This window comes from Molossus molossus, unplaced genomic scaffold (genome assembly GCF_014108415.1).
Source record: "Molossus molossus isolate mMolMol1 unplaced genomic scaffold, mMolMol1.p scaffold_m16_p_6, whole genome shotgun sequence".
In the NCBI taxonomy this organism is placed as follows: Eukaryota; Metazoa; Chordata; class Mammalia; order Chiroptera; family Molossidae; genus Molossus; species Molossus molossus.
This window is the reverse complement of record NW_023425399.1, coordinates 88,462,570-88,476,108: the sequence shown is the minus strand read 5'-3', so window position 1 is coordinate 88,476,108 and position 13,539 is coordinate 88,462,570. Positions and strand designations below refer to the sequence as shown.

At 35.4% G+C, this 13,539-nt stretch overlaps 1 protein-coding gene across 18 annotated transcripts in view; it reads right to left on the bottom strand.

The window, feature by feature from the left end:
• Positions 1-13,539, bottom strand: part of KIAA1328 (KIAA1328 ortholog) — a 255,175-nt gene that overhangs the window by 74,374 nt on the left and 167,262 nt on the right. For all 18 annotated transcript variants that reach the window (XM_036244849.1, XM_036244848.1, XM_036244861.1 and 15 more), the window contains 2 exons: positions 9,020-9,687; positions 2,606-2,713 (listed from right to left, as the gene is read on the bottom strand). In XM_036244849.1, coding sequence (XP_036100742.1) covers positions 2,606-2,713; positions 9,020-9,687 — 776 coding nt within the window. The remainder of the gene's footprint in view (positions 1-2,605; positions 2,714-9,019; positions 9,688-13,539) is intronic.

The following is a 13,539-nucleotide window of genomic DNA, read 5'->3' as shown; positions in this document are numbered from 1 at the left end:
GTGGACAACAGTGTGCTGATTGTGGGGTGAGGAGGCTGGTGAAGGTGGAAGAGGGTATAGAGGATAATTGGTGATGGAAAAAAACTTAAATTAAATTTAAATGAAGGAATGAAGGAAACTGACAGAAATATTTGCAAACTAAATGAAGTTTCCCAATGGAAATAATCCATTGATGCCCTGGCCAGGTTGGGCATCGTCCCTCACACCAGAAGGTTGTGGATTTGATTCCCAGTCAGGGCACATACCTAGGTTGCGGGTTTGATCTCTAGTCAGGGCTTATACGGGATACAACAATGTTTCTCAAATCAATGTTCCTCTCTCTCTAAAAATCAGTAAAAAAGCATAAATTTAAAAAATCCAATGATTACTCAGTATAAATATAAGAAAAGGTCCAACGAATGCATATTGGCATTGATTTTTACAACAATGCAGCAAAAGACAAGATTCTAATAGTGTCCATAGAGAACAGGTCATATAAAAAAGATAAGAAGACCCGGCCGGTTGGGCTCAGTGGTTGATCGTCAACACCCATGCACCAAGAAGTCGCTGGTTCAATTCCTGGTCAGGGCACATGCCCAGGTTCCACAACCTGGTCCAATCCCTGGCAGGGGTGCATGCAGGAGGCGGCCAATCAATGTTTCTATCTCTCTCTCCTTCTCCCCTTCCTCTATCTCTAAAAATCAAAGAAAAAAAAAAAACAAAAAAACATAAGGAATCAAGCTACACCAAACTTCTTTTTTTTTTTTCGTAATCATCATGATATGTTCTTATTGATTCGAGAGAGAGAGACAGAGACAGAGACAGAGACAGAGACAGAGACACAGACATCAATCAGCTCCTTCCTGCACACTCCTGGACTGGGAATCCAAACTGCAAACCTGCAAACCCTTGGTACATGGAATGATGGCTCCTACCAACTAAAGCACATTGGCCAGGGCTACACCAAACTTCTAATGGCAACAAAAACTAGAAGGTAACGAAACCCAACCTTTAATCTCTTCTGAAGAAAAAAGCAATAACAACCAAGAATTCTATATCCAGCTAACCTATACATTAAATGTGAAGACAGAAGTAAGACATTTTTCAGAAGTATGAGGTCTTAAAAAATTATTGCCTCTGTACTCCTTCTCAGTAAGTTATTGAAGGACATGTTTCTGGAAGATGAGTAAAAACCAAAAAGAAGATAACATGTGACCCAATAAAAAAGGAATATAACCCAGAAAAGAAGGATGATGAGTAAGAAAAATTTCAGGCAAGAGAGAGAAAGAGTAAAAGATTCAAATTTTATGTAACAGCCCTGCCAGTTCTGGTTAACCCTTGAACGACACATGAACAGGACAGGTTCAAGCATCTCAAGTAACATTAAATAATTCATTGTCACTTATTAAAGGGAAGTAGTTTGAAATAAGAGTTCAGACAAGTTAGCTGGCTGCTAGCACAATTAAAATTGTTTAAAAAAATATATAACTGAATACTAGAGTCATTGCAAACAATCTGAAATTACTAAACATGCAAAGAAACAAAAAACATGACCAATACTCAAGAGAAATGTTGATTAATGGAGACAAACCCCCCCCCCCAGGTGACCCAGATGCTAGAAGTAGCAAACAAATATTTTTTAAAAATATGTGTGTAATGAATAAAATAGGAAATTTCAGCAGAGAAATAGAAATTATAATAAGGATCCAAATAAAAATTCTAAACTTGAAAACCCAGTGTCTGAAATTAAAAACAAAACACTTTATATAACATGAGAGTTGATAAACTTGAGGAGAGATCAATATAAATTATTCAATATAAAACAATAAAGAAAACATTTAAAAAGTTAGCAGAGAGCCAGGGACCTGTAGTAAAATATATAAAGGTCTACTATACAAGTAAATGTAGTTTCAAAGGATAGGAGAAAGAGAATAGAAAATGTATACATTATATATTTGAAAATATCATGACCAAAAATTCTTCAAATTTCATGAAAAAAATTATCAAACATAGCTCTGGAGTATAATTTGATTTAACTTTTATGGAAAGCAACTGGTTATTGTGAATCAAGAATCTTAAAAGGATTCATATATACTTTGAGCTAGCAGTCCACTTACAGGAATCTATACCAAGGAAACAGGTAGAGATAAAGTAAATAATTTATTTATAAAAAAGGTCTTGAAAGCATAATTTATAATAACAAAACCCTGTATTATCCAACAATAGGCTTATAGATAAATAATGAATAATAGATGTCACACAATAAATATTTGTTGAGTGACTTAACTATGTTTTTATGAAAATTTAATGACATCAGAAAATATGATATAGTGAAAAAAGCAAAAAATAAAATTCTGTATAAGCATAATCTCTATTACTCAATATAGAATATATTATTATAAAAGAACGATTAAAATGGAAAAAGGTCTCAGAATATTGTTTCTGAATAGAATATGAGTCATTTTTATTCTTTACGCTTTTCTATATATTTCAAAATTTTATAATGAGAATATATTTATTCCTATGATCAGAAAACTGTATTCACCAATATGGGACTATAACTATACACCCAACCTTAATATCTGTATCCTACATATCCTTGCCTTGACCTACCACTCAAGTTTACCTTGGTCCAGAGTCACTCCCATTCATATCCAGGCTGAGCTCTCGGGGTTTAGTAAGCTCTTTATCAGCAACCAGTTCTTTCTTAAATCTTACAGCTTGAGTTCTTAACCTGCAAAAATACATTTAGAGAATGTCTTATCGTGTGAACCTAAGAAATGAATGGTAATCCTTGAAAGACCATTCTCTTCTAGCTATATTACCTTGCAATTATTTTCAAATTAAAACTCAAGCTATCCTAAATGCGTATAAAGACAAAGCAGTTTCACAAGAATGTGAATTTTCTTTATAGAGGAGTGGGGGAAGACTGAGTTGGTTAGAATATCATTTAAAAACTCAATATTATAGCTGTTTTAGGAACACTTTAAATCTCTTCTCTAGAAACTTAAAGCTTCTCCATATCCATTGCTAAGCAAGTGTGTTTTGGTCACCAGAGTCTAAAATGGAAATTCTAGTAAAACTAATTAAAACTGACGCTGCCCAACATAGCCATAGGGGGCACTTCTCATACTGACAATTTAAAAAGCTGGGGCTACATCTCACTAATCAATATTTTATCTGGGTCACAGAAAAATTCCCCCAAAAGAACTTGAAGAAATTCTATCCATCAATGTTAACTTAGCTCCACCCTCAGCGTACCGAGGAGGGAAAGCAGTTGAAGAACTTGGCATGAAGTCTAACCAGGAGTTACAGTGGCAATTTTTCACTGGCATCAAATATGTGACCCTTACTACCCATTCTCTCAGTGATTTAGAAATGTTCTCTGGTTCATTTTTAGAAATTAAATCCATAAAAAGTAGTCTTTACTTATGAAATAAAACCAAGAAGAGGTAAAAATACTATTAAGATGATATTACCATTTCCATCATTGTCAAAAAATATTCTACAACTGCAACTAACTATGCACAGTGGTATACAAAGCGAAATATGTAAATTAATTACCCGATGAAAACTAAGAGTTTAATAACCAAATAGACGTAATGGACAAATATAGGCATTCAAGTCAACAGCAATGAAATACATATTTTTCTCAGGTGTAAACAGAATATTTTCCAGAGAGTTCATGTTAGGTCACAAAACAATTCTTACAAATTTAAGAAGACTGAAGTCCAAGTATTTTTTTTTTTTCCAACCACAATGGTATGAAACTAGAAATCAGTAACAAGAGAAAAACTGAAAAATTAATAAATAAGTAGAAATTAAACAATATACCCCTCAACAACCAATGAGTCAAAGAATAAATCAAAAGAAAAAGAAAAAAAAAAAAAACTTGAGACAAATAAAAATAGAAACACAATATAGTAAAACTTATGGAATATAGCAAAAGCAGTTCTAAGACCTAAGTTTAAAGCAATAAATGCCTACAATAAGAAAAAAGAAAAATCTGAAAAAACAATCTAACTTTATAAACTTTAAAAAACTGGAAAAAGAACAAACTATGCTCTAAGTTAGCAGAAAGAAAAAATAACAATAATCAGAGCAGAAATAAATGAAATACATAGAAACTAGGGGGAAAAAAATCAAAGAGAGGGTATTTTATTAAAAAATTGACAAACCTCTAGCAAGACTAAAAAAAAAAAAAAAAAGAGAGAAGACTCAAATAAATGAAATCAGAAATGATTTCACAGAAACACAAAGGATCACGAGAGACTACTATGAACAATTATACATCAAATAATTGGATAACCTAGAAGAAATGATAAAAGCCAAGTAACATACAACCTACCCAAACTGAATCATGAAGAAAAAGAAAATCTGAACAGACCAATAATGACTGAGGAGGTTAAATCAGTAACTAAAAACCTCCTAAGAAAGAAAAATCCAAGACTGGATAGATAGATGGTTTCACTGGTCAGTTCTACCGAATATTTAAAGAAGAAATAATGCCAGTCCTTTTACAATTCTTCCAACAAATTGAAGAGGAAGAGACACTCCCAAATTCATTTTATGAAGCCAGTATTAACTTATACCAAAGCCAGATAAGGATACTATAAGAAAAGAAAAATACAGGCCAATATTCATAATTAATATAGATGCAAAAATTTTCAACTAAATACTCCAGACTGAATCCACCATATTAACAGAATGAAAGATAAAAATTATATAATCATCTCAACAGATGCAGAAAAAACATTTGGCAAAATTCAACATTCTTTCATGAAAAACACAAGAAATTGGGTATAGAAGAAATGTAACTCAATATACTAGAGCTACATATGACAAGCCCACTGTTCACATCATATTCAATGGTAAAAGGCTGAATGTTTTTCCTTTAAGATCAGGAACAAGACAAGGATGTCCCTTCTCTGCCACCTTCTCTGCCATTTCTTTCAACACAATACTGAAAGTACTAGCCAGAACAATTAGGCAAGACTAATAAACAAAAGGTATCCCTTTTGGAAAGGAAAAAGTAAAACTGTCTCCATTTGTAGATGACATAATCTTATATATAGAAACCCTGGAGACTCCACCAAAAACTGTTAAAACTAATATATTAATTCACTAAAGTTGCAGCATGCAATATCACCACACAAAAATCAGCTTACTTCTATACAAAAATACTGAACTAGCTGAAAATGAACTAAGAACACAATCCCATTTAAAATGGCATCAAAAACAATAAAATACTTTAGGAATAAATTTAACCAAGGAGATGAAAGTTCTATATACTAAAACTGAAGCTGTTGAAAGAAAACAAGGAAGACACAAATAAAAGGAAAGATATCTTAATTTCATAGATTGGGAGAATTAATATTGTTAAAATGTCCATTCTATGAAAAGCAATTTACAGATGCAATGCAATTCTTATCAATATTCTGTTGGCATTTTTCACATAGTTAAAAAAAAATCCTAAAATTTGTATAGACCACAAAAGACCCCAAATAACCAAAGTAACCGCAAGAAAGAACAGGACTGAAGGTATTACACTTCTTAATTTTAAACTATATTACAAAGCTATAGTAATCAAAATAGTAATGCCATAAAAACAGACACAAAGATCAATGAACTAGAACAGAAGACCCAAAAATAAACCCATGCATGTATGGTCACCTAATTTTTGACCAGGGTATCAAGAACACATAATGGAGAAAGGAGTGTCTCTTCAATAAATGGTACTGGGAAAACATAAGCAAAAGAATAAAACTGGACCATTATTTTATACCACTTACAAATATTAACTCAGAATTGATTGAAGATTTAAATATAAGACCTGAAAATGTAAAACTGCTATAAGAAAACATGAGGAAAAAGCTATTTGACATTGGTCTCGGGATTATGTTTTTGGATACAACACCAAAAGCTTGGGCAACAAAAACAAAAATAAACAAGTGGTGCTAAAGCAATCTGAAAACTGCACAGAAAAGAAAACAAGCATTAAAATAAAAAGGCAACCTATGCAATGGAAGAAAATATCTGCAAACCATATATTTGATAAGGGATTAATATCCAAAATATATAAGGAACTTAAACAACTCAATAACAATAAACAAGAAAAAACAAAACAAAACAAAAACCCCATTAAAAATGGGCAGAAGACTTGAAAATATATATTCTTTTTCAAAAGACACAGAAATGCTCAACAGGTATATGAAAAGATGTTCAACATCACTAATCATCAGGGAAATGAAAATTGAAACCATAATGATATATCACCTCATATCTGTTAGAATGGCTTTGATCAAGAGATAAGTGTTGGGGAGAACACAGAGAAATGAATCCCCTATACATTATTGGTGGGAATGTAAATTGGTATAGTCATTATGGAGAATAGTATTAAAAATAAAACTACCATATGATCCAGCAATTTCACTTTTAGGTATTTATCTGAAGTAAACAAAATTAGTATCTTTAAAAGATATCATGTACTCTCCAGTTCATTATAGTATTACAATAGTCAAGATATGGAAACAACCTAAGTGTCGACAGATTATTGAAAAGATTTGGTACATACACACACACATCTGAATATTGTTCAGCCATGAGAAGGAAGTAAATCCTGCCATTTGGGATAACATGGATGCACCTAGAAGATATTATGCTAAGTGAACATCCCTAAATACTCAAATTTGTGAGATAGAGTCAAAATAGTGCTGAGCAGGAAATTTATAGTACTACATGCTTCCACTTGAAAATAAGAAGAGTCTCAAATCAATAATCTAAGCTTCCAAGAAACTGGAAGAGCAAGGTAAGTCCAAAGCAAGCAGAAGGAAGAACATTACAAAGAAATGAATGAAATAAACATATAATGCCAATATTACCTTGATACTAAAACCAAACAGACAGTACAAACAAAAGACAAAACACCATAGATCAACATTTCTTATTAATATTAATGTAAATATCCTTAATAAAATTGTAAACAGAATTTAGTAATACATAAAAAGAATTATACACTGTATTCATATGAAATGGGTTTATTTTAGGTATGCAAGGCTAGATCAAAATTAAAATATCAATATAATTTACTATATTATCAGGCTAAATACAAAAAATCACATGATCACATCAATTGACACATAAAAGGGGATCTGACAACTTCAACAAACATTTATGATTAAAACTATAAGCTATAAGAAAAAAATTGATAAATCAAACTTCATCAAAATTAAAACTTTACTCTGAAAAATCCTGTCAAGAAATCGAAAAGACTATTTTTGCAACCTCCTATCAATCTGTAATTATATCAAAATAAAAAGTTTATACAAATCTCTATAAATATTAATTTTTGCAATTTATACATACATAAAACTTGCTCAAAAGCTGTGTTTCATAGCTCTCTCATCTAAGTTATGATGATTAAGAAACAATAAAGACTTTATTATCATTATGCAGTATTATTTGAATATACAGTGATGTTCAAATAAACATGGTGCCTATTCTAAACCTGTCCAATCTCCCCTGCTACACATTTGATTCATTTTTCTATCCCAAGTACCTAGAGCCATTCCTCACATATCATAGGCACTCATTATTGTTGAATGAAGTTCTTAGAAAGACTACACATTAACTTGAGGATTAGCATTTGGGGTCATAAAATCGAAGCAACATTTCAGCCTTTGGAAACAATACTGTTATAAGTGGCTTCATTTTCAATTAGTTGAAAAGCCTGCAGGTTTCAACAATGAAGAATAAGAACTGTCTGATCATAGGAAGATAAAGAGGAATATGGCTTTTGGTTAAAAAAAAAATAAGTACAGTAGTCCCTCCTTCCCCCCACCCATGGAGCATAACTTCCAAGGCCCCTAATGGATGCCTGAAACTGTGGATAATACTGAACCCTATATTGTACATACAATGGTATGTTTTTTTTCCCTATACATACATACCTTTCCACTTAAAGCAGCGATTCTCAACCTGTGGGTCACGACCCCTTTGGACAAACCTTTCACAGGGGTCATCTAAGACATAACAGTAGCAAAATTAGAGTTATGAAGTAGCAACGAAAATAATTTTATGGTTGGGGGTCACCACAACATGAGGAACTGTATTAAAGGGTTGTGGCATTAGGAAGGTTGAGAACCACTGAAAATGAAGCACTTTTGGCTTCTCTTTGGCACATCTGAATTGCTAGCATCAGTACTCTTGCACTTCTGGGTCATAATTAAGTAGGAAAGGGTTACTTGAACACAACACTGTTATACCAAGACAGCGATCGGATAACTGAGAGGGCTATTAAGCAACTAACAGATGGGGAGCATATACAGTGTAGATACGCTGGGCAAAGGGATGATTTACATCCTGAGTGGGATGGAGTGAGATGGCAAGAGATTTCATCACACTAGTCAGAACAGCGCAAAATTTAAAATTTATTTTATGACTCTGCATGTAAAACTATGCTGAACTATATAATATTGAAATAGCACTTTAGTTATAGAAACATTGTTCTTAGGAAAGAACTGTTAAGGGAAGAACAGTTCAAATGTGATAAGTTTATAATAATTGGTTATTGAACAGGAAAAGGTTGACTTTAGAAGGCTCCTGTTATATTTAATAATATGGTGAAGAATAATATGGAATGAAGACAGCTAATCATAATCATACCTTTTTAATTGGATTCCACACACTGAAATCTCAGGCTTTTACTTAATGCCTAACATTATCCACAATGACATCAAACGGTAAAGGGTTTTGTGTAATGGTAGTATCATTCAAAAATATTGTCTTTGGAATCTGGCAAAAACTACACTGTACTGCTCAGAAGTAAATATTCTAAGCTAACATTTTGGAAGACAAGGTAATATTTCAAGTCTTCCAAAGATGACAGTGGAATTTACGTAGTAGTCAGTTTGTACGCATCTGAGAAAGCCAAGATCCTGAGGAACCTCTGTGCCTACACATTTGTCACAGTGACACGGCAGTCACTGTTTCCTGTGTTCTCCAAGCTATAGACACTGTTGAAAGAACAGGTAGGACTCACCAATTGAAGTCTAGGCGAGACTGATGAAGTTGCTGCTGTTTTAGAAGAAGCTTTGTCTCCTGCTGGGCCAGCAGATGCTGAAGGCGCTCCTTTTCAATTTCCAGCTCCATTTTTTGAAGCATAAGTTGCTGCCTTCTATCTTCTGAGAGTAGTTTTTTGAAGTCAGTTTCACTGGGCTGCAGCACCCCTTGGCCATGCATCAGAGATGCCCAGAAACGCCCACAATAATGGCACGATTCTGGGTGTGCCTTGGAATACTGAGGGGCCATTTCTGTAGGATGAACATGATCTGCATTTTCCGAAAGTCTACGACCACAACACAGTCTAGATGGAGTAGGTTTAAGGTGTTGGCATTCCTTCATCTTCAATTCCTCTGATGGAACTTTCTCTGTAGAGACTGTAACTGCTGGTTTGTTCCCTGGGGATCCATAATCACATGTTCTAGTCTCTAAAAGCACCCTGTCTAGATCCTCTTTGGGATTATGAAGGGCTGATGGTTTCCAAGAATTATTCCTGAACTCTGCAAGGGATTTGGCAGCCAAGTCCTGGTTTGCAGTCTTAGTAGGCCTTTGTCTGGTTTGATAGCAGGTTTGTGGTTTGGCTACACTCAAGTAGGAACCATCCAGTTCCATAGACGAAGATGGGAGAGTGTTTTTCCTACTGAATACCTAAAAGGAACCACAAGATCACTTGTCAAATAGGAGCACAATGAAATAAGCTCTTTCTTCTGGTTTTTCAGAAATCAATGATATATTTTTACCAAAACAAAGCTGTTTTGTCTTCTTAAATAATAGATGCTAGTATTTACACAGCTAAAGTGACATGTTCCATAAAGCTAAAGCATTTTCAAACAATGGAGATTTCAGTAAATTCATAAGGATGAGAAAGTATTGCTATTTGTTGCTGAAGCAAGATTTCAGGAGTTGCAAACAATGAGGATTACATAAAATCAACTTTGAGAAGAGGTAAAAAAATAAAAAATAAAAAGCATTAAATGCTAATATCTTACAATGTTTAATTTTGAATACAAAGCCAGGAAATCCATTTAGCCACCTTAAATACTCTTTGAAATACCCTTTGATTGGCTATTACACAGCATGAGATTTCATGTTAAAACTTTCACTTCATAATGAATAGAATGTAAGTTACTGCTAGAAATTTGATGAGATTTTGTAAATATTTTTACAGCACACAGAAAAAACCAACACTTTCAACAAAATATGATTCTAATCAAAAGTGGTTACTTAAATACAAAACATATTTAATTTCAGCTATAAAACATAAGTGATATTTCAATTAAGCTGTTCAAGTGATCACAGTCTGATAACACTCAGGCAGAAAGGAAGCAGTTGCAAACGACCTTTGACAGGCCATGAGTGAGCTTTCCCAGCATTATAGCCTCAAGCTAGTTCTATCAGAGAGGACAAAACTTAGTGTAGATCAGTGATTCTCAAACTTTAACATGTATCAGAATCACCTGGAGGGCTTGTTAAACGTGAATTGCTGGGTTTCATGCCCAGAATTTCCTATTCAGGACCCCTAGAGCACAGCTGAGGAATCTGCCTTTGTAACAAGTCACGATGTGATGCTGACGCTGCTACTACTCTGGGACCACGCTTTGGGAACCACTGGTCCCGATCATGGGATATCTGGTTTCTGTACCCCTCTCCTAAGAACTGTTTTGATTAGATTGGAAAATTGTCAGGTAATCCTAGATAATTTCCTCATCTCAAGATCTTTAATCACATCTGTAAAGTCTCTTTTTCCATACAAAGTACTTTATACCATATAAAATGACATTTGCAGATTCCAGGGATTAGGACAGGAATATACGTTGGGTGGAGAATTATTTGGTCTACCACAACTTCTTTTTAAATAACTAATTCATAAATAAGTGAGATGCTAATCTACTCTAGAAGCATAGACTGAACAAATAATTGTGATCCCTGGCAGAAGAGGAATAAAAATCCCACCAATATGCTTAGCAATAGTTGCAAATAACTGATTGGTAAAAAATGTCAACTAGATTCCAAAATGGCAGCAGAGTGAATGGAAGCTACACAGACCATCTCCCAGGACCAAACTGGAATTACCACTAAAATAAAGACAAATCGTAGGGGAAAAGCAACAGAAAAGTAGCTTTTGAGCACCATAGTGACCAGGGACACCGATCGATCCTGGTAGGATTGTGGAGGCGCGAGAGGGGGGCTGGGAGCCCATGGACAGCAGTGGTCTTAGCTGTGAGCAGCACCCTCGGGGTTAAACTCCCAATTGACTACACAGCGCAGAGCTGGGACAGACGCTAAAACAGCCACAGCCACTCCCTTTGGGCTCCGGCAGAGGGAGGGCATACTGGACTGGAACAATGTGGGGACACTCGGGATTTGAAGGGTGCTTAGAGCTTTTGCTGAGTTTCAGCCACACAGGATAGTGGTCACCTTACTCCTTCTCAGGGCTCTGGGGAGAGGCCACAGCCCCTCCCTCGTAGATTTAACCCCACCAGGTGGGCCACTGAAATGTAAATTGAGGCGCATTAACAACCACCATCTGCCCCACCCTCTGGAAATCCCCTTACACTGAGCACCTGAGGGAGTTTTTCATGCACCTGAGGGAGTTTTTCATTCACCTGAGAAACCAAGGCTCTTCAAGTAAGCGCTACTAATAGCCTCCATGCAAAAAGCTAAAAGAACCATTCCTGGACTTGCACTCTACCCAGGAAATTAAGACTTGACAGTGGTGTTTAACGTTGGTCCTCCCACGCTCATCCAAACCAAGTAGAGGGAGCCACAAACAGAAAAACACCAACACCCACAGGGAAAATTTGGCAGCCTCTAAAGCCCACTGAGATAGACAAAATGGTGAAACAAAGAAACAAACCCCAAATAAAAAAACAAGAGACCTCTACCGAAGATGATATAAATGAAATGCAGTTAAGCAAGTTAACAGAGCTAGAATTCAGAGCCATGATCTTGAGGAAGCTCAACAGCATGAGTAAAGAGATCAACACCATGAGTAAAGACACAGAAACATTGAAAATCAACCAACTGAAAATTAAAAACCACCAAGAAAAAATGAAGAATGACATAGCAGAAGAACACATGGGAAGGACTAAGCAGCAGAGTAGAGGAAGCTGAGGACCGGATCAGTGAATTAGAAGACAGGGTAGAAAAAAAATCAACCAATCAGAAAACCAAAAGGAAAAAACAATTAAAAAACAGGAAGACAGCCCTGGCCGGTTTGGCTCAGTGGTTACAGCATCAGCCTGTGGTCCAGAGAAACACAGGTTCAGTTCCCACTAAGGGCGCGTACCTCAGTTGCAGTTTGTCCCTGGCCCTGGTTGGTTGTGCGGGTGACAGCCACTCAATGTGTCCCTTTCACGTTGATATTTCTCTTTCTCTCTCTCTCTACTTCTCTCTCCCTCCCACTCTACCTGAACAAAAAATAGAAAAATGTCCTCGAGTGAGGAAAAAACCAAAAAACAGGAAGACAGCTTAAGAGAACTGTGGGACAACTGGAAATGTAGTAATATTCGCATCATAGGAGTACCCAAAGAAGAAGAAAATGACCAAGGGTTAGAGAATATATTTGAAGAAACAGTGACAGAAAACTTCCCTAATTTGGTGAAGGAAGAAGGCATTCAAGTTCAAGAAACACAGAGAGCCCCAACTTAAGAAGAACCCAAACAGGCCAACACCAAGACACATAGTAATTGAAATGCCAAAAATTAAGGACAGAGAGAGAATCCTAAAAGCAGCAAGAGATAAGCAACAGGTTACCTACAAAGAAAACCCCATAAGGCTCTCAGCTGACTTCTCACAAGAAACACTACAGGCCAGAAGGGAATGGCATGAAGTAATCAAGGTCATGAAAAACAAGGATCTGAATCCAAGACTACTCTTCCCAGCAAGGCTATCATTCAAAATAGAAGGTCAAATAAAGAGCTTCCCAGACAAAAAAAATGGCTAAGGGAATACATTAGCAAGAAACCAGCACTGCAAGAAATGTTAAAAGGGCTGCTGTAATTAGTAGAAGAAATAGGAAGAAAATTAGAACTACACTAAACAAAAATGGCAATAAATAAGTACATATCAATAATCACCTTAAATGTAAATGGATTGACACAGAGTAGCTGATTGGATAAGAAAACATGACTCATCTATATGTTGTTTACAAGAAACCCACCTCACAACAAAAGACTCACATAGGTTGAAAGTGAAGGGATGGGAAAAAATCTTCCAAGCAAACGGAAAGGAAAAAAAAGCTGGGGTAGCAATACTCATATCTGATAAAATAGATTTCAAAATGAAGGCAATAACTAGAGACAAAGAAGGCCACTACATAATATTGAAAGGCTCTATCCAATGGGTTACCGAGGAGATCAAGAAAGAAATTAAAAACTTCCTGGAAAACAATGAAAATGAACACACAACAACACCAAATCTATGGGATGCAGCAAAACAGTTCTGAGAGGGAAGTTCATAGCACTACAGGCCTCCCTCAAGAAACAAGAATTATTTCTA